The sequence below is a fragment of the Haliotis cracherodii genome, unplaced genomic scaffold, assembly GCF_022045235.1.
Source record: "Haliotis cracherodii isolate W230 unplaced genomic scaffold, xgHalCrac1.p SCAF_4, whole genome shotgun sequence".
In the NCBI taxonomy this organism is placed as follows: Eukaryota; Metazoa; Mollusca; class Gastropoda; order Lepetellida; family Haliotidae; genus Haliotis; species Haliotis cracherodii.
In genome coordinates this window covers 13,550,128-13,574,764 of record NW_027266297.1, presented here as the reverse complement: position 1 = coordinate 13,574,764, position 24,637 = coordinate 13,550,128, and the positions used below count along the sequence as shown (strand labels likewise).

The 24,637-nt window shown below is 41.3% G+C and overlaps 3 protein-coding genes across 6 annotated transcripts; 2 read left to right on the top strand and 1 right to left on the bottom strand.

Moving 5' to 3' along the window:
* Positions 1–2,111: 2,111 nt before the first annotated feature.
* LOC139479968 (NADH dehydrogenase [ubiquinone] 1 alpha subcomplex subunit 11-like) lies at positions 2,112–5,539 on the bottom strand. Its single transcript, XM_071262920.1, has 4 exons — positions 5,358–5,539; positions 4,706–4,801; positions 3,623–3,742; positions 2,112–2,500 (listed from the first exon to the last, which is right to left on the bottom strand). Exons 1-4 carry the CDS (start codon positions 5,476–5,478, stop codon positions 2,313–2,315), a joined length of 525 nt encoding a protein of 174 aa, XP_071119021.1. The 5' UTR covers positions 5,479–5,539; the 3' UTR covers positions 2,112–2,312.
* A 1,923-nt stretch (positions 5,540–7,462) lies between these two features.
* Positions 7,463–17,605, top strand: LOC139479665 (store-operated calcium entry-associated regulatory factor-like). 4 transcript variants are annotated; one of them, XM_071262508.1, is made up of 8 exons: positions 7,463–7,529; positions 7,995–8,149; positions 8,792–8,889; positions 10,247–10,339; positions 11,840–11,950; positions 13,467–13,579; positions 14,691–14,893; positions 15,189–17,605. In XM_071262508.1, exons 2-8 carry the CDS (start codon positions 8,086–8,088, stop codon positions 15,626–15,628), a joined length of 1,122 nt encoding a protein of 373 aa, XP_071118609.1. In that variant the 5' UTR covers positions 7,463–7,529; positions 7,995–8,085; the 3' UTR covers positions 15,629–17,605. The 4 variants fall into 4 exon arrangements, with proteins under 4 accessions (XP_071118609.1, XP_071118610.1, XP_071118606.1 ...); XM_071262509.1 differs by having other exon boundaries at positions 7,487–7,597; positions 14,694–14,893; XM_071262505.1 differs by having other exon boundaries at positions 7,487–7,597.
* Positions 17,606–19,962: 2,357 nt separating this feature from the next.
* LOC139479284 (cell surface glycoprotein 1-like) lies at positions 19,963–24,472 on the top strand. The gene is made up of 6 exons (XM_071262147.1): positions 19,963–19,977; positions 21,215–21,866; positions 22,047–22,969; positions 23,026–23,163; positions 23,256–23,819; positions 23,876–24,472. Exons 1-6 carry the CDS (start codon positions 19,963–19,965, stop codon positions 24,470–24,472), a joined length of 2,889 nt encoding a protein of 962 aa, XP_071118248.1.
* The last annotated feature ends 165 nt before the right edge of the window (positions 24,473–24,637 follow it).

Sequence of the window (24,637 nt, the reverse complement as noted above, 5' to 3'; positions counted from 1 at the left end):
TTTTTCAAGGCTTGACGGAAAGAGCCGAACGTGATATTATTCAATTACATGTATTTGTAACAATGCGTTCATCATTCGTCACCACTCGCCAATTTCCGTAACCTGCAAGAAGACTCGCCCCCCTATCGATGAATGTTATGTGCAAAAAAATGCGCGTATGACTTCCAAGTTCTTCGTTCCAAGAATCCCTCAGGAATATTTTACATATGTCTTTCAGCCAAAATGTACCCTACATACAATTAAATGGGTTCAATCATACTGTATAAATAAGTCCCGATATGTTGTAAATAGTATCTGGAACATATATGACATGGGGGAAATATACGAGAATCATTACGCAACGAGTTGACAATTCTTTTAACTATGCCCGTTTGCGCAAAACAATGGCCACGAGAGGCGGCGCGAGTCGCTATTCGGCGTGTCCCGGAATAACACGAGTTGGTCACGAATGTGCGTTCATATGACGTCACGTTGCTATGGGACTATCTGTAATCATTGAAAAAATTTGGAACGTACTTATCAATCATCACGAAACAAAAAAATTAATGCTCAGTGAGAATTACTGACATTAATTTCACCTATGTCCATGTCACTACGGTTAATATGGTCCAATATTGCACCCGTGAGTCTATCAACGCCTCTGTGTCACCTGTGAAGTAGCATGCACTACCGATCTGGAATGGTCATTGAAACATAGTTATTCAAATCTACTATTATAACTTCATTTAAGTCGCCTGCCTCTGTCGCCGCATAGCCTGACGTGCTTGATATTTTACTGCTCTTCAAACACTTTAAACAACTATATACCGACCGCTGATCACTTTGTTGTTTTCCGCCGCAGTCAGCGGTATGAAGGCAGCCTGTATGTAATAAAGTCTGAACAAGAAACAAGTACAGCCGGGTGACCCTTTTACATAAATCTACATAGAGCAGCCATCTTGGTCATACGTTCATTCTAGAGGCACTTTTCACTCAAAGCATTGTACATGTCAGCTTAACATTGATAGAAAGACCAATTTGACTTCGGTGAAATAGCTGCAGCAACCTGTGCAGACAAACCAAGGAACATAATCAGAGCCAATCTAGGATTCAAACCAATACAACCAGCAGATCTTATTATCAATTCCTTAATGTTTTGGTAGGAAGTGGGGATGGAAGGGACGGGGTTGTGTAAACAGGTCTACATGTTTTTACAGCCATGATATCTTTTCAGGGGATTTATAGCTTTGGGGTCAGGGTATCATCAATTGGAAATATTTGTATCCATATATGCACTTAAAGTGAGTGAGTCGAGTGAGTGCTTTTAACAGTATTCCAGTTATATCACTGTGGGTCAGCATATGTGTGAGGAAAGACCAAAGTGATGCAGATCTCAGACGTTTACCACTTGCGTGAAACCCACGAGCACTGGAATCATGCTGGCAAACCCAGAATCATAACTCAGGGATAACCGGGATTCGAACCCACAATCATAGGATTCTGGTGTGCCCAAAGGGACACAACTCTGCCAAGCAAATTGCAGCACCTTAGACTACTGGGTCACGTGTACCCCCCTACCCCACTCAAAAGTAACATGATATATATCAATTAATAATAAAATTAATGATTCTGTATGTCACTGTGTATAGATAAAAATTACATTTCAGACCTGCAATCAATCAATTTAATGCCAAATATGAACTAGGTTGATCAATTTAATGTTTAATATCAATTACCTGCCTTTTCTTTGTCCATCTTTACCATGGTAATCTTATTAAACATAAACATTTCTGTGGCAGTGAATAAGTATAAATACAGCATCGACAATAAACATTTACCGATACATCAATATCATAATATACGATGACATCCCTAGATTATGTCCGGAAAAAACAGCTCTTATTGTAATAATTGAAGCTGAAAGTGAATGGCATCTCCATTGTGGGTATACGTAAGTAAACTATCCATACTAAATAGCTCTGTCGCACCACCAGCTTTATGAATCATTGTGACGTAGGATGCCCTTGACGTAAATAGAATCTCAGAGGAAAGCAATATTTTTACAATCATGTTTTGGGGGTGGATGGTCTCAAAACGTAAGGAATGAATAAAAAATAACGCATGTACACTTTTTTCTTAAACATGTTTGTATTTCCACATTTTAATGCATATGTACAAGGAAACAATACAGACTTTAGTCTTTCTCTAGTATTCGCATTATGCCATAAGGGGACAAATGCAGCACTTGACCATAGATTTTTGTGACTGTATACCATGGCCTCTGTATACACATCCTCCACACAAAGTAAACTGGCAACTAACACACTTTTACATCAACAGTCAATCTTGCCCTCGGGGTTTGGTCTTTCTGTTAAGTAAGATTTCCTGTAGTCGTAGAATCCTTTCTGTCTGCGTTCCTTCTGTGGTAGTATGGAGAAGTTGTACATGTAGACAGTCTTGGCAGTCAAACCGATGACTGCAAATAAGATGCCAACACCCCATCCCACCTTCTGGCTCTGGACTGAAAGAAACAAAAAGGGTGGACAGTCAGAGTGAGTCGAGCCAAGTCAAGCCACCAAATCAATCAACCAAGTCAATCAACAATGTCAATGAACCAAATCTTAATCACCAAGCCTGACCACCCGATCCATTTGGTCAACTTTTATGGCCAGCATATATTGCTTGGGACCTATTCTAACCTGGAACCCACATGAGGGTTCATTTATTTGTACCCCATCTTCCCAAGGCAAGGCAAGGCAAGGCAAGGGAGTTAACCGACTATAAAAGTCCAGTTTCCACAGTTGTCGAACTAGGCCGGAATTTCTGGGTTCCTACCTGGCGCCACCAGTGGATATTACAAGTGCCCGTCTATGTCCCTCCTATCATGCCTATTGACCAATCAGATTCCACCTCTGATATCACTTGCATTTGCTTCAAATAAAATGGTGGCACCCAGACGATCTGATCAATAATGAAGATCTATATTGTCATAAAACGGGCCTTTCTTCACAAAGTGCATCAAATCATGTGAGCACCTTGATTAAAAAGATGAAAATATATGTTGCGCTAAGTTGACAGTACACGTTTTGCACAAACTGCAATGGACGGAAATCTGCACGGCAGTTAACGAACCAGATGTTGATTTCCAGATTTTAATTGACTATGCAGACTATGCATAGACTGGTTAGTCCAGCCAAAACATAACTCCATAATTGCAGCTTAGTTCGGCAAGGGTGGAAAATGGACTTTTATAGTCAGTTAACTCCCTCGCCTTGGGAAGATGTTTGTACCCAGACTAACAACATAGCTGGTCAGCAAAGCAACTTTGGACACTAAGCTGTAGTGCTAGTCATTGCTCTGAAACATTCTTTCAATTTCAGGAGCTCTCATCAATCATTAACATAAATAATTGTTACTTAACACTACTGAAGCAAGTGAGGTTTGACATCTGTCCATATTTGGAACATAAGACTTAATTTTGTTCTTAATAATTTAGACAAGATAATAGATAGATAATCACTCTGACTGTGGACCAAAACATTGACCGACTATACGATAATTCGCTCAAGCAGTAGTAAGTCACAGCACCTGAATCCAACAAATAGGACCATGGAGTAAAAAGGGGTTTGCATGAAACACTCACACTTGACTCCATAGATGCTTCCTGCAGCCAAGCCTCCTAGGATATGGTTTAACGGGTCATCCTTGCCTCGCATCTTTCCCGAGATGCACGAAACAGCTGTGTAGGTTCCTCCGACAGCAGCTGTTATAAGAGAAAGTAACAAGTAAGGTTAGAGTTTGCACATCCTGTGAGCTGTGTAGAATTAGTGCTACATCAACATGATCAAATACTGGTAAATTCCCAAATTGGACAAAATAAATCCAAATCAAGTTCAGAACATTCCTAATACCTCCCCTAGACACAGTAAGCATCCTAGATATAGCCCTGATCATATTCTTGAAACACAATGATTCTGCAGATTCTGAACTAAGGGAGGTCCTTGAGTCCTTCAGGCTTGCTGTCACAATATTTGAACCTAGGGACACCCTAACTCTTCATTCTTTATCATTACAGTTATGACACGGACCCTTGACTTTTATGTTTGATTTTGAGCATTGGTGCAGCCATACTAGTTGTCATCCTTAAATTCGCAAAATATGAAAACAACCCGAACGAGATTCAGACAGAGTTGTCATACTTTGGAAATTGAGAATGGACGTCATTATAAAATCCCAAGCAATTTAGGAAAATGCAAACTTTGTAAATTAGACTGTGTTGACACCGAGTACCACTTCCTGCTTATTTGTCCATCGTATGTCAAGTTACAGCAACTATATCTCAAAGCAAAGTTCTATTGTCATCCTAACGTTCATAAATTTAATAGCCTTCTGGCTTCACCAGATATATTATTATTACAAATCTAGCAAAATATCCATATTATGCAAATGAAGTAAGAAATGCAAAACTGAATGTTTAAAACTTGTGTGTACGCAACTTTTGTACACAAAGGCCTGTGACCTATATGTATTGGAAATAAAAATGGTGAAACCTGTTATCATCATGATCATGGTAGGCAAAATAAAGATGAATCAAAACCTTTTGATACTTGTCTGTTCTGGATTACAAGGGAACACACTTAGTCATGCATATTTGCAAAGACCTAGGCATTGTGAGGAGTATAAACTTTACAATTACAACACTAACTTTTATTATTGCAATACATACCCATTGGAAATAAATGAAAAGCCCATCTTCCAAGACCATTTGCAAGAGTACTCGCTCCACTGTAGCCCATGATGTCATAGGAAGCTAGGATGGAACCTGAAACATGCAGAAATAAGCAGACTGTACCAATGTATTGTTCCAGTCATATGAGTATTAAAACAGTCAGAAAGGTTATCATGACAGCCATATAGGTGTATCATTCATGATTACAGTCAGGTGTATCATCATGGTTCAAACAAAACTTGAGCTACAATATTTGGCATTATCGTTTTAAAGCCAAGCAAATATTATTCGTATTCTGATATTGTTTACATGTTTCATCAATCTATTGATTACGTGTCCACGTTTTGACAGTTCACCTTGTTAGTTAACGCATTGTGTTGTTAGTAAGCATATGAAACCTTAATCATGTTTATCATGTTTATCCTATTTTGTTCACTAGTGTAAACAAATCCCTAACCATGTTAATCACTGCTAATTCTGTAGAAATGGCAATCTATCTCCGTCTCACTGCGAAGTTTAGCACTGATGCCTAACCACACATATTAGGGTAACAAACGCAGTGTAATCAATGGCAAACTTATACGGGGACAGAAACGGTGCTGAACCGACCGGCGACTGACATTAGTTCGAACTGATATTCAAAACCAACCTGAAATAGCACCGTATGTAGTGCCCCACAAAACCTTCTTTTCGCATTCTTTTCCATCGGGCGCTGAGAAGATGTTATAAAGGCGCTTGTGGCGCTTATTGTCGGGTTCTGAACTCGCCATTTCTGCCTGCAGTCTCTGTGTTCTTGCTCTAATGTTTCGGCTATGGCTGCAACCGGAAGGACGAACAGGTCAAATAGTCGTTCGATTCGCGAAACCGGTTTCGGTTGCAAACGCCACAAGCTCCAGCAGAGAGACACAAATTCAAAACATGTATTTCGTAACGTCTAGCAGTATTTTGGTTACTTATATTCAAAATATATATGTTTACAAGATAATTCAAATTTTATTTAGAAATTTCATATATCTTACAATGTCCGTGAAATTAGTTCAGATAAGTAATGATATCAGGGAGTGTATTTAGAGGGTCTTTATATAGTCCCTAAAGACGAATCTTTGGTCTCCATGATGATGTCAACGTGACCAACGTCCTTGATCTGTTGCCAAATTCATACATAATTAATTCATGGTAAAATAATACCGACTAAAGTCGGCTAGTCACGCTACCTTTGTTGTTGTTGTTTTTTGTTTGTTTGTTTTTGTTGTTGTTTTTTGGTTTTTTTTGGGGGGGGTCACATTTGTGTCTCTAAAACTTCATTATTGTCTAGATTCCACAAGGAATTGATTTTTTTTTCTACCAGAGACCATTAAATATTTGATAGTATCCGTTTCTACGAATCATATTTTTCCTAGGAGGTTAATTTTAAAATTTCTTTGAAAAGATATTAACATTGTTCCTAAATCTGATACAAACATGTATATGTCGCTGACGAAATATAAAAGATTTAAATATTTTATATTTTAAATTTTAGTGTTAATAGTTTAGGGTTTTTTTTAGTCTTCCGAAGGAGAGAGTTTAGTTTTTTTTTATCCTTATGTACTGGAAGGGACGTATAGGTAGACCTTGCACCCAAAAGCCAACCCCAAATATCACAAACACTATATGTAAACATTTTATTTATTTTACTTAACAACGAAATCAACATGTTATCATGGTAAGCATTGCGCAATATTGGTAATGTTATTATTGCGTTTGGGAATTACTATAAACTGATATTATCAATCACATGTAGAAACCGTTCAGCCCAGTCATAAAACATCCTCGAGTATCCATGTGATATCCATGCTATTGTGATACATATATTTATCATAATAGAATGAGAAATCGAGGATGAATATAAAACTGACATGTCACTCTTCTAATTTAATATCTCAGTTGCAAATCAGGATTGATAATATGAATCGATGAACCATGATTGTCATAAAGACGAAGAAAATGTTGACCGACTGTTATTGATTGCTAACCCCGACATGATCGTTGCTGCGTATATTCACGGTTTGGCTCTTCCAGACCAAAGACGTATGTACAAATACATCTATATACGTCTTTGTCTAGACCAAATACAAAACATTTCGTAATTTAAGATACGATAGCCTAAGATAAGACAAGACTTTATTATCCACAGGGAAATTCATATAGCACAACTGATTAGCGATAAATATGACAACAAAGAGAAAATATATGGCATTGAAATATGTACATAAGAAAATATGACACTTACGAATATAAACACAGGTAAAAGCATGTGGAATTGATGCAATATTGCTGACTACGCAATTTCAACCCCCCCCCCCCCCCCCCCCTCCCTCCACACACACACACACACACTTGATCGGTCCTTCAGTATTGCCCATAGGTGAATAGGTCAACATTATCCGCTTAAAAAAGATCAAGAAGGTAGTACATTATGATAATAGAACGCTTCGTAGTTTAGATAACGGTTTCTTTAACGGTAAACGGTTAAGTTCGTGTTAACAGTCTGTGTGTTGTTGTTTTTCATATCACTCACCCACCCACCCCCCATCCACCCCACCCACCCCCACACACAAATATATATCACCAATCAATTATTTGCTAAACGAAACGTGTTTGAAGTACTATTTTATGTGGTACGCTAATGGAAAAGTCTCAGGAGTTGGTTCCCTTTTAAAATTCCCAAGCTCCAAACTACGTTTAACTTTTGCGCACCATCGTGATAGCATATATAAAACGAAGTAGCTGTCGCTGTGAGGAGTTGGCGCAGCAAATTGGATGATTCGTCAACAAACGATTGGTGAGAGTGTACAGTTAAGACATTTTCGTAATGTCATAACAGTTTGCATCAGTATAACCTATTTATAGGTAAGAATTTGCTTTTATTAGTGACGTGAACTTTCGATACAACTAACTGTCACCCACTAGTTCTGAATCGACGGAGTGTTTTGACGAGCTCGTATTGCAAACTGACTGCTACTGCAAGACGAAGAGTGCTTTCGCTTTAGTTTTAACTCTGTTCTACAACACCCGGAAGTGTTTTTCAGCGGTTAATATTCCCCGCTTGTAAGGTAATATACCTATTATGAATATATGTATCATGTGTATTAAGAGTCACTAAACTTGCCCAAGACATTGTAGACTTAAAACATATTGGTGCTCAACAATCATGAATTCATTATATGTATCCTATCATCAGCTTGTCAAGTCACTAAACACATGCTAAATACTAATCATTGCTCATTATTTTGTCTGTTTATTCCAGTTGCAAGACATAAAGCAATTAAACAATCCAGCAACAGTCCAGGGGGATAATATTTGGAATTAGTGAAAGACTTTCTACCCTGTCTAACAAGATGGCAGGAAGAGCTCTTTCCCTGATTTTCACCTTTTCATCTGTCTTCATAGTGGCCACCTTTGGTAAGTATTAATCATAATCATTTCACAAATATCCTCAATGAATACAGAAACGTATTCCTACCTTGGGTACATTTCTCACATGCTGAAGTACACAATATAACGACCCTTTAACCATCATGATCATTCAGAAAATTATGAAAACTATTGTCTGATAGATAATGATAGTACTGTAGTAGGGCTGGGACAGGTAACTCGGGTACCCGGGTCGGGCGGGTACTGAGTAGGACCCGGGTACCCACAGGACTACCTGGACCCGTGGTTAGTCACGTGATATATTGTTTGATGACAAAATATATCTAGAACTCTATGGTTACGCTACAAGTCACTAATGTTCGCATTTCTTTCTGACTATGCACCCATTCCTTCTGATTTTTCCTATGGTTGAATAAAGATATAACTAAATTCAACTTCAGAGTATGAATGACCAGATTGTTTAATACATGTTTCTAAATACGATTTGCCAGGGCTATGCTAAAAATGTTCCCATTCGGACATTTTGAGACATCTCCTGAGACCTATAGTGGGTACCCGGGTAGGGTCGGGTAATAGAGGGGATGGGTACGCAGGTAGTAAATTTGGACTCGTCCCAGCCCTATACTGTAGTGTCTATGTTTATAATGATTACCATTACCCATCTTCCAGGTGCCATGAGTGACCGAGTGTTACTGCGTGAGATTTCTGCCATAACACTGAGATATGGGATGCCAACAACTGCCCGTCGGTCATCCCCTGTGCCCCAGGTCAGTCATACAACTTATTTTATACACTACCATGATTAGGTTTGAAGGTACATTTATCATCTTTATCATTGTTTATGTATGATGAGCTCAGATATGACATGATGACCCTTCATGATTATTATGTCAAATGCTATAGACATGATGGAGGAAAAAGATACTATGAAAATGATGAACCAAATCATAATTCCCCTACCAGTGGCAATAAAAAGTTTTGTTTTGTTTTGTTACAAACTGATGATAATTTGAAAAGGTCCAAAGGAAAGGTATAAGGAATTAACTTGTCACCACCTGTCAAACAAACAGCATCATCAATGATCATTGACCATGTTGACTATTGATCATCCATAATGTTATGCTGAATCTGCCATTCTGTCCGACAACTTCATATCTGTCAGACATTTATAAACGTACTAAATGTTATTCAGCATATTCACGTAATCCTTCTTGAAAATATTGTTTAAAAAACATATATATATATTTTCAGTACATATGTTTCAAGCAATTAGTCAACTTGAACATGGTGAAAACAGCAGTAAAATTAAAAGACTATATTTATTATGAATCTGGAACGATACACACATTGATGGTCAAAATATGCCTGATTTGGTCACACATGGAGTGGAAAACATCAACATCTCCAGAAGTGTTACCATGGTTACCCGTTATTTTATTCGAATTATACAAATCAAAAGAACATGCAAGAGGATGACTCTTGCCGTATTGTTCGGGGAGTAGTTAACTTTGCTCTGGTGATAGGTTAATTGCCCTGGATAATTTTTCTGCTATGTTATCATGTTTTTGGCTCTATGACCCTGTGATTCACAAAGGTGTACAGTGCAATGTTATTGATATCTACAGCAGTGGTAACAGCACGACCAGGAGAGTCTAAGATGTTTCTTTATACAGTCGTGTTGCTTCTCTTAAACATGTGTGGATCCAGTGATCATGCATTCAAATTCAAGATTTACCATGTTTACCCTGATTGATTTTTTGTTTGTCACCACCATACTCTTACTTTAGTGTTTCATTAAACATGTTAAAGTGGGAAGCACATATTTATTTTCCTCCCTCAATAAGCTGACATGCAAGGATGTGACTGAAATTTTGTTCAAAGAGGTTTTAAATCTGACTCACACTTTCTCTAAATCCTTTAATCAGGTCAACATTTGTGAACCTGACATTTTAACTTTTATTGCATCTGTAACTATGGAGATGAGTCATAAACGAAACATATACAAACTTTTGAACAGTTAATAACCTGTTAGCATGGTTACAGGCAAGTTGCCTGAAACGCAGGTGTTTGTATTCGTTGACCTTAAACAAGAGTTGGTTGTTTATAATTCATGTATACTTTCAGCTGAAATGTGTTGGTGGATCAGCTGATTGCCGCACCTTCGTCCCACAGGTGGTTCAGTGCCAAAACCGTGGTTTTGATGGTTACGATGTTCAGGTGAGACTTGTATTAATAGTGTGGCAGTCAATCGTCAAAAACACCTGACATAGAGCCCATTAGCTACACTGAGTAGACGCACATGCTGTATGTCACAGCAGGATATGAATTCACATTATTGATTATGGAAATCCATTTAGGAAATGTGTTACAGTGGCTGTTATGTTAATATATTATCAGGAGAGATCAGAATTAGATAGTTAATCATGCCGACCAGAATACATACAACACTATAGTAGAGACATAAAATGTTGAGAGAGTGAGTGAGTGAGTGTCTGTCTTTGTCTGTGTAAAGGGGAGAGATTCATTGTTGAATGAACAGTACTTTACACAAACCTTTTAGTTGTACATATATAATGTTGTACTGACTTAAATATAGCTTCATTTTCTGTAACAATGTGATCTTCATTGCTGTATAACAGTAGGTGTACATCAACAGGTATGTTATCGGTTATGAACAATATTTTTAAGGCTGTTAAACATAATTTCACGCTGATGACAAATCAATGTCATTTTGCCTCCTCTGGATTGGCAATGTAAATATTTTGCGTCCAATTATACCATAGTTATTTTTTGTTCTGGAAGAAAAACTAAAGTACTATTGAACATGCTGAATATTTTTTTACCAAAAATCTGATTTGCACACACATCGACCTAGTTCTGATCATGCTGTGGGGCCTTTGTGTCATTTAAACAAAAGACATGGCTTACATTCAGTTGAAAGATTGCATGGTTATTGGCTGGCTATGACAATGATAAGGCTATTTATATGGTGCTGTATCTCCACTCCTCGAACGGGCATGGTCAAGGTGCATACAGAACATATAAAACAGCTCAAGATAAGCTGTGTATCTGCGTAAAATATGCATCAGAAATGCAGAAATGCGCAGTAAAATAAAATCCAAGTGTATCAAATACGCAACGAACATTACAGATACGCTACAAAAATAGAACTTGTGCGTATCATCAAAATATTGTGAAGTAACCCTGCGTATTTGATAAGCAAATCAGCAACTTACCGGGTATTTTGAAATTATAAACGGGCATTCTGTCAACCTTGCCAAACTCCACAATGACAGTTACATCATGATCATTTGCCATCACACTTTCTTGTGGAAGTATCATGGTATTTTTGAGTCCTATAAAGCTCTCGAACCCACACGACACCAGTTTGCAGGGACTAGATGAATAGTGTTTTTAAATATTTAACTTAAATACCCACATGTGTAAAAACTAGTGGGTAACAGAAATTTACTGATAACCAATGATTTTAAAATGCATGGGTAAAATACCCACAACCCCAAAAACCTATCTGGAGCTCTGTAAAATACATAAAATATGTACTGGTATACATGATTCCAATAACCTCAAAATCTGTTCTATATTTTTGTTATAAGACTTTGCATTGAGCCATGGCAATGGCAGTTTGTGTTCATGTAGATTTGTCCTTTTATTGATTATGAAGACTTGACATTACCGAATATATTTGTTTATTTGTAGTGGGAGTGCAAGACTGATATGGACAATGCCTATCGGTTTGGCCAGGTCGAGGTGACCTGTGAGGGGTATGACTATCCCGATGACCCCTATGTCCTCAGGGGATCCTGTGGGGTAAGAGATAATTTGACCTCTGGCATGATTTTTGTTCATTGTACCGATTAATTACTCACTACTCAATCCTTTCTGACATCATATATCTATCATTTCAATTTTAATGGAACTGCATAAACGAGGAAGTGCATTATAATTGAATTGTTTGAAAGGCATTACTTAGAAGTTGATGGATGACAAAGTAGACACAATATATGAATAAGAACTTCTTTATTTACTGTAGAGGTGTCATTATGGTATAGATCCTTATACGGTTGACAAGCAAGGCCTTGTTTGACAACAATATAAGGATCTTAACCGAAATGTTGCCTTTACAGTAAATAAAGGAGTTGTTATCCATAAACACTGATAAATTGTGTCTACTTTGTCATCCATCAAGTCTGGTCTAGTACAAGCAGCACACACGTGCACATGCACATGCACGGTCAGACTCTGTGACAAGGTTGATTGCATGTTATCGTACTGCGAAAACATGGATTGTGTAGCACACAATATGGATTGTCTGGTCCAAACTGTATTTTTTACAGGGAGCCATCATATTGTGGAATATTGCCGTATGTGGCATTAAATGATGAACTTTGTATCCCATTTGTGAGATCAAAGCTCATGATATCAATCAATGGATTGTCTGGTCCAGACTGTATTTTTTACAGGGAGCCATCATATTGTGGAATATTGCCGTATGTGGCATTAAATGATGAACTTTGTATCCCATTTGTGAGATCAAAGCTCATGATATCAATCACTGGATTGTCTGGTCCAGACTTTATTATTTACAGGGAGCCATCATATTGTGGAATATTGCCGTATGTGGCATTAAATGATCAACTTTGTATCCCATTTGTGAGATCGAAGCCCATGATATCAATCACTGGATTGTCTGGTCCAGACTTTAATATTTACAGGGAGCCATCATATTGTGGAATATTGACGTGTGTGGCATTAAATGATCAACTTTGTATCCCATTTGTGAGATCGAAGCTCACGATATCAATCACTGGATTGTCTGGTCCAGACTTTATTATTTACAGGGAGCCATCATATTGTGGAATATTGATGTGTGTGGCATTAAATGATGAACTTTGTATCCTATTTGTGAGATCGATGCTCATGATGTCAATCACTGGATTGTCTTGTCCAGACTTGAATATTTACTGCCGTCATATAGATCGAATATTACTGAGTGTGTATTAAATAATAAACATGCTTCTCAATTGATTGCATAGATTGTTGCTCATGATGTTATCAATCATTGGATTGTCTGTCCAGACTCAATTATATACCATGATATACAGACTGTCGTCATTTAGCTAGCTGGAATATTGCTGAGTGTCATGTTAAACAACAAAGAAATAATAAACAAATATAGTTAAGCGTCTTTACATATTATTTTGTTTCCAATGTGTATCATAGTTGTAGTGTCTGATGAGGATATATGGCACAGTTTTGCTCTCTGATCTATTGTAAAGCATAGTTTAAGTGTCTGATATTTAGCACAGTCAATTTTGTTCCATAGTTGGAGTACACCATAGACCTTACAAAGGAAGGACATCAGCAGAAACACAACCATGGCAACCAGCACAACTACTATGGTGACGACTACCATGACCGCAGCTCCAGCTACTACAGGTAGGAGACACGGGGACTTTCCACGTCTACAACATCCTCACATTGTCCACAGAGTGTCTGCCTGGACGTTCAGTGGTTCAATCCCTGGCTGCATCATACAAAAAGATGTTAAAAGGATCATTGTTTAGCCTTACACCACCTGCTGTGAACGCGTCTCTTTTATGAAGACTGTTACAAAGTCTGTATAGAGTTTCATCTGTCCAATCAAGTCGAAATAGAATCTAAGTGGACCCGTGAAGATCCAGGGTAGAATAGGTCTTCAGCAACCCATGCTTGCCGCAAAAGGTGACTGTGCTTGTTGTAAAAGGCGACTAACGGGATCGGGTGGTCAGGCTCGCTGACTTGGTTGATGCATGTCATCGGTCCCAATTGCGTGGATCGATGCTCATGATATCAATCACTGGATTGTCTGGTCCAGACTCGATTCTTTATAGACCGCCGTCATGTAGCTGGAATATTGCTGAGTGTGGCGTTAAACAACAAGCAAACAAAGAAAGAAATCTAAGCTAAAACATTAGCAGCTAAGTTTGGGAATCACATTGTATTGTTGTGTAGGCTGATCGTATCATGGGGCTTTGGTGTTGTAAGATCATATCTAAATACTAATTGTTATTTTGGAAAGTTGGCTCTTATCAGGGTTATGCTGTGTGGGCTAGCACTATTAAACTGGCTTTAGTCCGGAAACAGAACAGACACAGACATAGACACACACAGTAATCTCAAACGAGATGTTTAATCCCATTTCACCTCCTCCACCTCCTCAAGTTTTCAGCTCAGTTTAATTCCTTTGTTCCAGACTTTGGGGTTGAATAAGACGGCGGAAGAAAGCAGATCATTATGTTGTTGGGGCTTATTTCAGGGTAGTTGCCTAAACTGAGCTCAATACACAAAACAAAAGAGAAAGATCTGTTTAAGAAATGTATCTATCAACCACAACATTTAACTGATTGCAGAGTTATGGTTGGAATGAATATATATATATTGGAATTTTATGGAGTTTTGGAGATTTAATGGGCGCTTCCGTAGGACCCAATTTTGCACTCACCAATAATTTGGCTTAATGGAGTAAACAAGTTTGCTATGTTTCAAGTTGCTCTTTGTGTTTACTCAGCAGCCACAACACAAAGAGCACATCGTTCGGAGGCGTTATTGCCCTAGTTGCAGCTGGATTTGTCATCTATATCATCTACAAGATGTGTCTAGCTCCGACCAATACTGCAGGACCCCGCCCAGACCAACCTCCACCCTACAGTCGCAACGACAACAACCAGGCACCACCCCATGGGTTCAAACCCGAGTTTACATCAGGATCAGGTGAGTTGAATCAAGAGCATTGACTAAGATAGCATTAATAGTAGGATGCCATTGCATTTTAATGATTTTGTGTTAGTAAGATATGTTTTAGGATACTGACTTTCTGATGTTGTTGATGAGATGTTAATGTTAGGTAAACTTCATTGCTTCATTTCTGAGAAATTTGTGTCTCCATAAAATAGGTAGAAATAGTTCTTTAGCAGTGTTTAGGAATACATTGGGAATACGCTGACAAGCCTATTTTACATCTTCTAGTTTGTGTATTCATGGTATGTTTAAACCTATTTTCTCACAGACTATGCTAACACGGGCAACACAGGCGGATATGCCAACACAGGCGGCTACCCTAACACTGGCGGATATGCCAACACAGGAGCATATGCCAACACAGGAGCGTATGCAGGGACTTCTACCAACACAGGAACTGGAACTGGCGGAGGTTTCTGGACAGGCATGGGAGCAGGCGGGTTACTGGGGTACCTGTTCGGCAGCAGCAACAGTGGCTATGGCAACCGTGGCTACGCACATCACCGTCACCACAACACAGGGTCGTTCTGGGGGAATGGAGGCGGCGGATGGGGTGGGGGTGGCAGTGGTTGGGGTAGTGGTTGGGGTGGGGGTAGTGGGTACTCCACTGGGAGATCCTCTGGGGGATCCTTTGGGGGGCATTCCTCGGGCAGCAGTAGCTCTGGAACCAGGACAGCCTCAGGATTTGGAGGAACCAAGAGGAGATAACTCATTTTGGGAATCACTAACTGTTGCAAGAAGACATGATGGACGCAAATAGGCCTTTCTGTGGCACAAGTTCGCCCTCAATCAGTACTACCTGCTGCTATACCTTGGGGCTAAGTCTGTATTTAGGTTTCAAATTGGATCTGAAGGATCAAGAGCAGTTTATTTAATATCTTGCCACATGCACACACTATTAGGCAGCTTCAATGCTTAGTGAAGATGTTTCACTGGAGAATGATGATCTGAGGATCCTACCCTTCTTGCACATTTAATTTATTCAATAAATGTGATCTCCCTGACCCTATCTATCATTACTTATGCTTAGGAGGCTGAAGATGCAATGTGTGAAAGGAAGAAGGGTTAAATCAAGACCTTGAAATATGATTTAAGCAGTTATTTTGTTTTTCCTTGAAGTGTAATATTTGTCACTTTATTTAGCCATCTCCAACATTATATGCAATATGCAGAAGATTAGCAAAAATAAACATTGTCTAACATGATTTTTTTTCTTTCATACATGTCAAATGGTATGGGGCTTTTTATTAAATTGATTTCATCATTTTTTCCCAAATGTGTTTATATACATTTCTTCTCACATGTGATTATCGCATACCGTTTCACCTGTGCGAGGTGAGGTGGTTTTGTTTCTCTTCTGTCCAATGTCAAATGGATTTATTTTCTGTTGTTTATTTGTTTCTTATTAATAATATGGAGGTAAAGAAAATGAAAACATCTGTGACTTACTGTGTATCTCCTGGATAACCATCTGGTGTGTGCTAAAAATCTGACATTAGAAAGTGACATTTGTGTCTATACAAATGTATTCTAACCATCACATTTCAAGTTTGTTCTTGGCAAATGAAAAATACAATTTTGTGAGGGCTGTCTTCATGATATATTTTGTGGTCCTTTCTGCAAAGGGGTATCGTTTTGTTGTCAGCTGGTTGTGCAATTAGATTTTTGGACATTGTTATATTATCAATGATAAGCTCTTGGATGTATTTTGCGGTCGGGTAGCCTAGTGGTTAAAGCGTTCGCTCGTCACTCCGAAGACCCAGGTTCGATTCCTGACATGGGTACAATATGTGAAGCCCATTTCTGGTGTCCCCGCCGTGATATTGCCCGAATATTGCTAAAAGCAGCGTAAAACCATACTCACTCACTCATTCACTTGGATGTATTGATGTACATGGTCTAGTTCATATTTTGTGTGAACATCACTATGAGAAGAATAAATCACACATTTCATGTTGAACATTTGTTTCCCAAGTAAGTTTCAAGTCATTTATGAAACTATATATTGTGAATTTGTACAGTGTATCTCACAAAAATTAATTGAAACATTTCAATGGATGTTGGTGTCTTTGACAAGTTAGGACTAATGTTGGATGGTGAAGGTATTAACAACTGAAATGTTACTCTATGTGGGGGATCTTTACTTCCGAACTGTGGGAAGAAAATATCACCAAAGAGTCTACATATGAAATCCAAATAAATATCACAAAGTAAGTGTCTAATGTTTATACCAGTATAGGGGCGGTGGGGTAGCCTAGTGGTTTACATGGTTAAAGCGTTGCCTTGTTACGCCTAAGACCCGGGTTCGATTCCCGACATGGGTACAATGTGTGAAGCCCATTTTCCGGTGTCCCCCGCCATGATATTGCTGGAATATTGCTAAAAGCAGCGTAAAACCATACTCACTCACTCACTTATACCAGTGTACATTATGTCATTGTATATTAAAACTATGACTACTCCACTTTTGATGGGGACATTTTTCCATGAAACAGAAAACCGATTCTGATATGTCAAGTGTATGTTGAATTAGAATCACATTTGCTAATCCCTATCAAAAGTTGAGTAGTTTATTTCATGTTCATACATTTCAATAGCAAAGTACAATTGTGATTGTATTTATTCTGTATATACCAAAAAAAGTGTAAATATATGAATTGATAATAAACAGTATGTTTTTGACAAGAGTCGTTATATGATTAGAGTTACATCCCTTGGGCACTCCAGAATCACACTGTCATGAGTTAGAATCCCGGTTTGCCCCTATTATGTTTCTTGGTTTGTCATCAACATACCCGTGATCTTGGGTTTTGCCAAAGTGGTTATTATCCGAGACCTGCATTGCTTCTGGCTTCCTCCCATATTGAACTCCCATACGATGTTGTAACTAAAATAATTAAAAGCAGACTTAAACCCAACTCACTCACTGCAGGCCAGGCTTAGTGAGGTTCCACATATTATGACCACCCACTCCTCAGTAGTCGCCTCTCACAAGCATTAATAGTCTCCCAGGCCCTATAGAATAAATTAAAATTGAATCCATCTCAAGTCTAGGATGAATATAGCAAGTCTAGGATGAATATAGCAAGTCTAGGATGAATATAGCAAGTCCAAAATTAAGCCTTGTTCTGGGTTCCATTTTGATTTTACTTTTTATTTTGTAGAAATATATTTTAAAATAGATGACTATATTTCTGGGACTAGGGGGTGGTCGGGTAGTCTAGTGGTTAAAACTCATCTCGCTGAAGACCCGAATTCGATTCCCGACATGGGTACAATGTGTGAAGCCCATTTCTGGTGTCCCCAGCCATGATATTGTTGGAATATTGCTAAAAGTGGTGTAAAACCATACTCATTCACTCTGGGACTAAATTTTAGTCTGAAGCATGTATTACTGGGTCTGATTAGGGGATATAAACTGTGTAAACATGATAATGCCACACTTCTCATTCCATGATGTATTATGACTATCCAAACTGATGCTCTGTACAGGTCACAAATCCTAATATGGGATGTGTCCATCACATTGTTAGGGAGGTCATGTATCTCTGTTTACATATGACTGTACTCTGACAACAGTTCAATGTTCATCTTCGGCCAACTGACCTAACACTCTTATCTGCAGAATAAGGTATTGGAAGATCACTCAAAATGTAAATTCCTTCTCATTGAAAGCTGACATTCTATCTTTCTCCATCAAGATCTGACAAAACCTGTTCACATCAGGGAAACTTGGTAATCCGCCAACAACATGGAGGTTTCTTATTTATTAATAATAATAATAATATTAATAATCAATGAACAAGAAGCATCCAGGGCATTTGATTACTGTATCTTGAAAGCAAATGTTTGGTTTTTTTGGTTTTTTGGTTTAACACTGCAATAAGCAATATTACAGCTATATGATGGCGGTCTGCAAATGATCAAGTCTGGACCAAACAATCCAGCGAGCCTGACCACCTGATCCCAAAAGCGAATGTAAATGGGCAGTTCTGAGTTCCACATTACCTACCACGACAATATGTTGATTTGGTTGTTAAAGTAAAATTAAATTACAAATGGCCCAAGTGGAACCCACCTTATTTGAATCCAGGATCCGCCCCTGACATTTCCAGTCAGTATCATTCAAATCACATCTCTGTGAAGAGAGGTATTATATCAGAGTAGAAGATCTTTTTTTAATGAGACTGCATTTAGGGTACATTTACATCTCAAGGGAGTGTAGTGAAGCCCATGTTTACAGTGCTTCCTTGTTGCAAATGCTGTAAAAACTCATTCACTCACCAACCCAAGTCCGTCATGCAGGGATCATTATTATTATAAAACCTTTGCGCCGTGATATGGCTGGAAAATTGCTAAAAGCGGCGTAAAACCATATTCACTCACTCACTCTAAAACTTTTGAACGATCAATTGAATGAAGCGCCACTAAAATGACTACGAACCAGTTGGTCAGTGAGGAAGTATGCGGGCAGGCGCTCCATCCTCTGGACCGATGATGCGGTCTTTGAGTAAGTTGTTTTTGTTCACAATACATTTTGAGGTTTGCAAAATGTTTACAATATATATGAGTAATATTGTGTCCGAGGCTTTTACATTTGCCAGTGTTAACCTTATCGTGCGACCTTTGCCATGAGAGCATGATCTGCACGAGAAAAGCGTTTGAGCTAATGGCGTGTTTGAACGATGTACTAAGGATTTGGGCCTAGAAAGTTTCATATTTGTTTGTTGTTATACGCCACACTCAGCTATATTCCGGTCTGTAACGAATCGAGTCTGGACCTGACAATCCAATGATTTACAATATGAGCATCAATCTACGCAACTGGGATACGATGATATGCACCAACCAAGTCAGTAACACGAAGGCGTGGAACGTTGCTCACGACATCATTCATCAGATTTTACATGCCGCCATCATATAGCTGTAATTTAATATTGCTGAGCGCAACGTTTAACAAACACGCACATAAAACGAGACGTGATTCTTACGCGCCTACTTTGATTGTATACAGATGCTGCTTTAATGTATTAATATGGAAAATGAAACTTCAAATGGTGAGATGAAGCTAAATTTAATTCTGTGATGTCTCTTGTGGAACAAGATCATCTGCAATTGTTGAGTAAGAGCCGGCAGATATTTGTGTAATGGGTTCATGTCGCATTTCAGCAACCTATGCTTGTCAAAAGAGGTAACCAACGGGTCGGTCAGACTCGCAGACTTAGTGTATGAATGTCATGGGATCCCAATTGCGAAGATCGATGCTCATGATGTCAATCACTGGGTCGAGATTTGATTATATACAGATCACGGGCATATAGCAGGAATGTTGACGAGGGTGTCGTTTAACAACACACAAACAAAGAACAAACAAAGAAAACGTGTCAAGCCAATCATTTTTGTTCACTTCGAGACAGGAGTGGATCTATAGTGTGCCCTATCCAGAGCTTTGGAATACAGTACCACAACTGGAAAACGAGGATGGTCTCTGTCGCATGTCACATATCTTAAAGAGAACCAGTTGTGAGAAAAAAACTTCATTTTTTTCGCCACTGCCAACAAACCGTTCATGTCTTGACAAGTATCTCTTAGATAAGCATGCAACGTTTCATGTGTGTAACTTCTGTAGTTTCTGAGAAAACTTGTCCCCTTTTCGCGCAGTTGAAAATCACGGAGCAAGGGCCATAACTCTGTAAAAATTGAATTTACATCATTAAATTTCGAACTCATTTGAGATCATGACCAGTAACACCAGTGTGCAAAATTTCATTTCACAGACTTAGTTTTTGAGAAAATGTGTCCCCTTCGAGAACCGGACGGACGGACGAACTCCGTGCCAGTAATCAATAATAATTCAAAACCGATCTTCATATAAATCGTCATAACTAATGCTTGAGTATGAGGATCTTTATCAAGCCACTGTCGTTGCTTGTGTATTGTGCTTGTTTCTGGAGTGAATGAGGCAGTTAATATTGCATCAGCAATCTTCTGGTTAATACTCAAACCATGGTATCTGGAAGACAGAGATTAAATTGATATCTCAAAGGCAACGTGAGATACAGAGACCATCAACCTTGATTTCATGTTTTGATGTCTAAACAGTTTCACTGTAATTATATTTAAAATCCAAAACCACGCTTTAAATGTTGTAAGTTTGGTTTGTAAACAGCAATAACCCGTATCATTACGGTGTAAAATCGTTACATACATTGGTGTGGTGTCGGCAAACATTACATTCATATTTGAGGGTGCCAACCCCCTTTTGGTACACGAGTCCTAAGAGCTATCAACCAGGCACCTCCCCAAGACCAGCCTCCCACAGCTAACAACCAGACACATCTCTCAGACCAGCCTCCTACTGCTAACAACCAGACACCTCTCTCAGACCAGCCTCCCACTGCTAACAACAAGGCACCTCTCCCAGACCAGCCTCCCACTGCTCACAACCAGACACCTCTCTCAGACCAGCCTCCTACTGCTAACAACCAGACACCTCTCTCAGACCAGCCTCCCACTGCTAACAACAAGGCACCTCTCCCAGACCAGCCTCCCACTGCTCACAACCAGACATCTCTCCCAGACCAGCCTCCCACTGCTAACAACCAGGCACCTCTCTCAGACCAGCCTCCCACTGCTAACAACCAGACACCTCTCTCAGACCAGCCTCCCACTGCTAACAACCAGACACCTCTCCCAGACCAGCCTCAAACAGCTAACAACCAGGCACCTCTCCCAGACCAGCCTCCCACTGCTAACAACGAGGCACCTCTCCCAGTCCAGCCTCCCACTGCTAACAACAAGGCACCTCTCCCAGACCAGCCTCCCACTGCTAACAACAAGGCACCTCTCTCAGACCAGCCTCCCACTGCTAACAACAAGGCACCTCTCCCAGACCAGCCTCCCACTGCTCACAACCAGACACCTCTCTCAGACCAGCCTCCTACTGGTAACAACCAGACACCTCTCTCAGACCAGCCTCCCACTGCTAACAACAAGGCACCTCTCCCAGACCAGCCTCTCACTGCTAACAACCAGACACCTCTCCCAGGCCAGCCTCCCACTGCTAACAACCAGGCACCTCTCCCAGACTAGCCTCCCACTGCTAACAACAAGGCACCTCTCTCAGACCAGCCTCCCACTGCTAACAACAAGGCACCTCCCCAAGACCAGCCTCTCACTGCTAACAACAAGGCACCTCTCTCAGACCAGCCTCCCACTGCTAACAACAAGGCACCTCTCCCAGACCAGCCTCCTACTGCTAACAACGAGGCACCTCTCCCAGACCAGCCTCCCACTGCTAACAACCAGACACCTCTCCCAGACCAGCCTCCCACTGCTAACAACCAGACACCTCTCCCAGACCAGCCTCAAACAGCTAACAACCAGGCACCTCTCCCAGACCAGCCTCCCACTGCTAACAACGAGGCACCTCTCCCAGTCCAGCCTCCCACTGCTAACAACAAGGCACCTCTCCCAGACCAGCCCCCACTGCCAACAACAAGGCACCTCTCCCAGTCCAGCCTCCCACTGCTAACAACAAGGCACCTCTCCCAGACCAGCCTCCTACTGCTAACAATGAGGCACCTCTCCCAGACCAGCCCCCCACTGCTAACAACAAGGCACCTCTCCCAGACCAGCCTCCCACAGCTAACAACCAGGCACCTCTCCCAGTCCAGCCTCCCACTGCTAACAACCAGGCACCTCTCCCAGATCCAGCCTCCCACTGCTAACAACCAGGCACCTCTCCCAGACCAGCCTCCCACTGCTAACAACAAGGCACCTCCCCAAGACCAGCCTCCCACTGCTAACAACAAGGCACCTCTCCCAGACCAGCCTCCTACTGCTAACAACGAGGCACCTCTCCCAGACCAGCCTCCCACTGCTAACAACCAGACACCTCTCCCAGACCAGCCTCCCACTGCTAACAACCAGACACCTCTCCCAGACCAGCCTCAAACAGCTAACAACCAGGCACCTCTCCCAGACCAGCCTCCCACTGCTAACAACGAGGCACCTCTCCCAGTCCAGCCTCCCACTGCTAACAACAAGGCACCTCTCCCAGACCAGCCCCCACTGCCAACAACAAGGCACCTCTCCCAGTCCAGCCTCCCACTGCTAACAACAAGGCACCTCTCCCAGACCAGCCTCCTACTGCTAACAATGAGGCACCTCTCCCAGACCAGCCCCCCACTGCTAACAACAAGGCACCTCTCCCAGACCAGCCTCCCACAGCTAACAACCAGGCACCTCTCCCAGTCCAGCCTCCCACTGCTAACAACCAGGCACCTCTCCCAGATCCAGCCTCCCACTGCTAACAACCAGGCACCTCTCCCAGACCAGCCTCCCACTGCTAACAACAAGGCACCTCCCAGACCAGCCTCCCAGTGCTAACATTAAGGCACCTCTCCCAGACCAGCCTCCCACTGCTAACAACCAGGCACCTCTCTCAGACCAGCCTCCCACTGCTAACAACAAGGCACCTCCCCAAGACCAGCCTCCTACTGCTAACAACAAGGCATCTCTCTCAGACCAGCCTCCCACTGCTAACAACAAGGCACCTCTCCCAGACCAGCCTCCTACTGCTAACGAGGCACCTCTCCCAGACCAGCCTCCCACTGCTAACGAGGCACCTCTCCCAGACCAGCCCCCCACTGCTAACAACAAGGCACCTCTCCCAGACCAGCCTCCCACTGCTAACAACAAGGCATCTCCCCCAGACCAGCCTCCCACTGCTAACAACCAGACACCTCTCCCAGACCAGCCTCAAACAGCTAACAACCAGGCACCTCTCCCAGACCAGCCTCCCACTGCTAACAACAAGGCACCTCTCCCAGTCCAGCCTCACACTGCTAACAACGAGGCACCTCTCCCAGACCAGCCTCCTACTGCTAACAACGAGGCACCTCTCCCAGACCAGCCCCCAATGCTAACAACAAGGCACCTCTCCCAGACCAGCCTCCCACAGCTAACAACAAGGCACCTCTCCCAGTCCAGCCTCCCACTGCTAACAACCAGGCACCTCTCCCTGACCAGCCTCCCACTGCTAACAACCAGGCACCTCTCCCAGACCAGCCTCCCACTGCTAACAACAAGGCACCTCTCTCAGACCAGCCTCCCACTGCTAACAACCAGACACCTCTCCCGGTCCAGCCTCAAACAGCTAACAACAAGGCACCTCCCCAAGACCAGCCTCCCACTGCTAACAACAAGGCACCTCTCTCAGACCAGCCTCCCACTGCTAACAACAAGGCACCTCTCCCAGACCAGCCTCCTACTGCTAACAACGAGGCACCTCTCCCAGACCAGCCTCCCACTGCTAACAAGGCACCTCTCCCAGACCAGCCTCCCACTGCTAACAAGGCACCTCTCCCAGACCAGCCCCCCACTGCTAACAACAAGGCACCTCTCCCAGACCAGCCTCCCACTGCTAACAAGGCACCTCTCCCAGACCAGCCTCCCACTGCTAACAACAAGGCACCTCCCCCAGACCAGCCTCCCACTGCTAACAAGGCACCTGCCCCTGACCAGCCTCCCCCTCCAGTGTGTGAGTGAGCGAGTGTGGGAGATTAAGGCAGCGAGGTAAGGGTGCCACCTCACACTATTGTCATGAAGTTTGGGATATTTATTCTGAGAGGTAATTGTTTGCAAGACCTAAGCATCTGTGTGGGCCATGTGGTTTGCGGGGTTCTTGAAGATTTTCAAAATTTGTAGAATATG

What these genes read in the sequence shown, in the direction of transcription:
- LOC139479968 (XM_071262920.1), bottom strand. Translation starts at nt 5,478, where the DNA reads ATGGCGAGTTCAGAACCCGACAATAAGCGCCACAAGCGCCTTTATAAC. An exon ending in TACATACGGTGCTATTTCAG is followed by an intron (nt 4,802 to 5,357) that starts GTTGGTTTTGAA and finishes TGCATGTTTCAG; the next exon opens with GTTCCATCCTAGCTTCCTAT. An exon ending in TTTTCATTTATTTCCAATGG is followed by an intron (nt 3,743 to 4,705) that starts GTATGTATTGCA and finishes CTCTTATAACAG; the next exon opens with CTGCTGTCGGAGGAACCTAC.
- LOC139479665 (XM_071262508.1), top strand. Translation starts at nt 8,086, where the DNA reads ATGGCAGGAAGAGCTCTTTCCCTGATTTTCACCTTTTCATCTGTCTTC. An exon ending in CTTCATAGTGGCCACCTTTG is followed by an intron (nt 8,150 to 8,791) that starts GTAAGTATTAAT and finishes CCCATCTTCCAG; the next exon opens with GTGCCATGAGTGACCGAGTG. An exon ending in GGTCATCCCCTGTGCCCCAG is followed by an intron (nt 8,890 to 10,246) that starts GTCAGTCATACA and finishes GTATACTTTCAG; the next exon opens with CTGAAATGTGTTGGTGGATC.
- LOC139479284 (XM_071262147.1), top strand. An exon ending in CTCAGACCAGCCTCCTACTG is followed by an intron (nt 21,867 to 22,046) that starts GTAACAACCAGA and finishes CACCTCTCTCAG; the next exon opens with ACCAGCCTCCCACTGCTAAC. An exon ending in CTCCTACTGCTAACAACGAG is followed by an intron (nt 23,820 to 23,875) that starts GCACCTCTCCCA and finishes CTCCCAGACCAG; the next exon opens with CCTCCCACAGCTAACAACAA.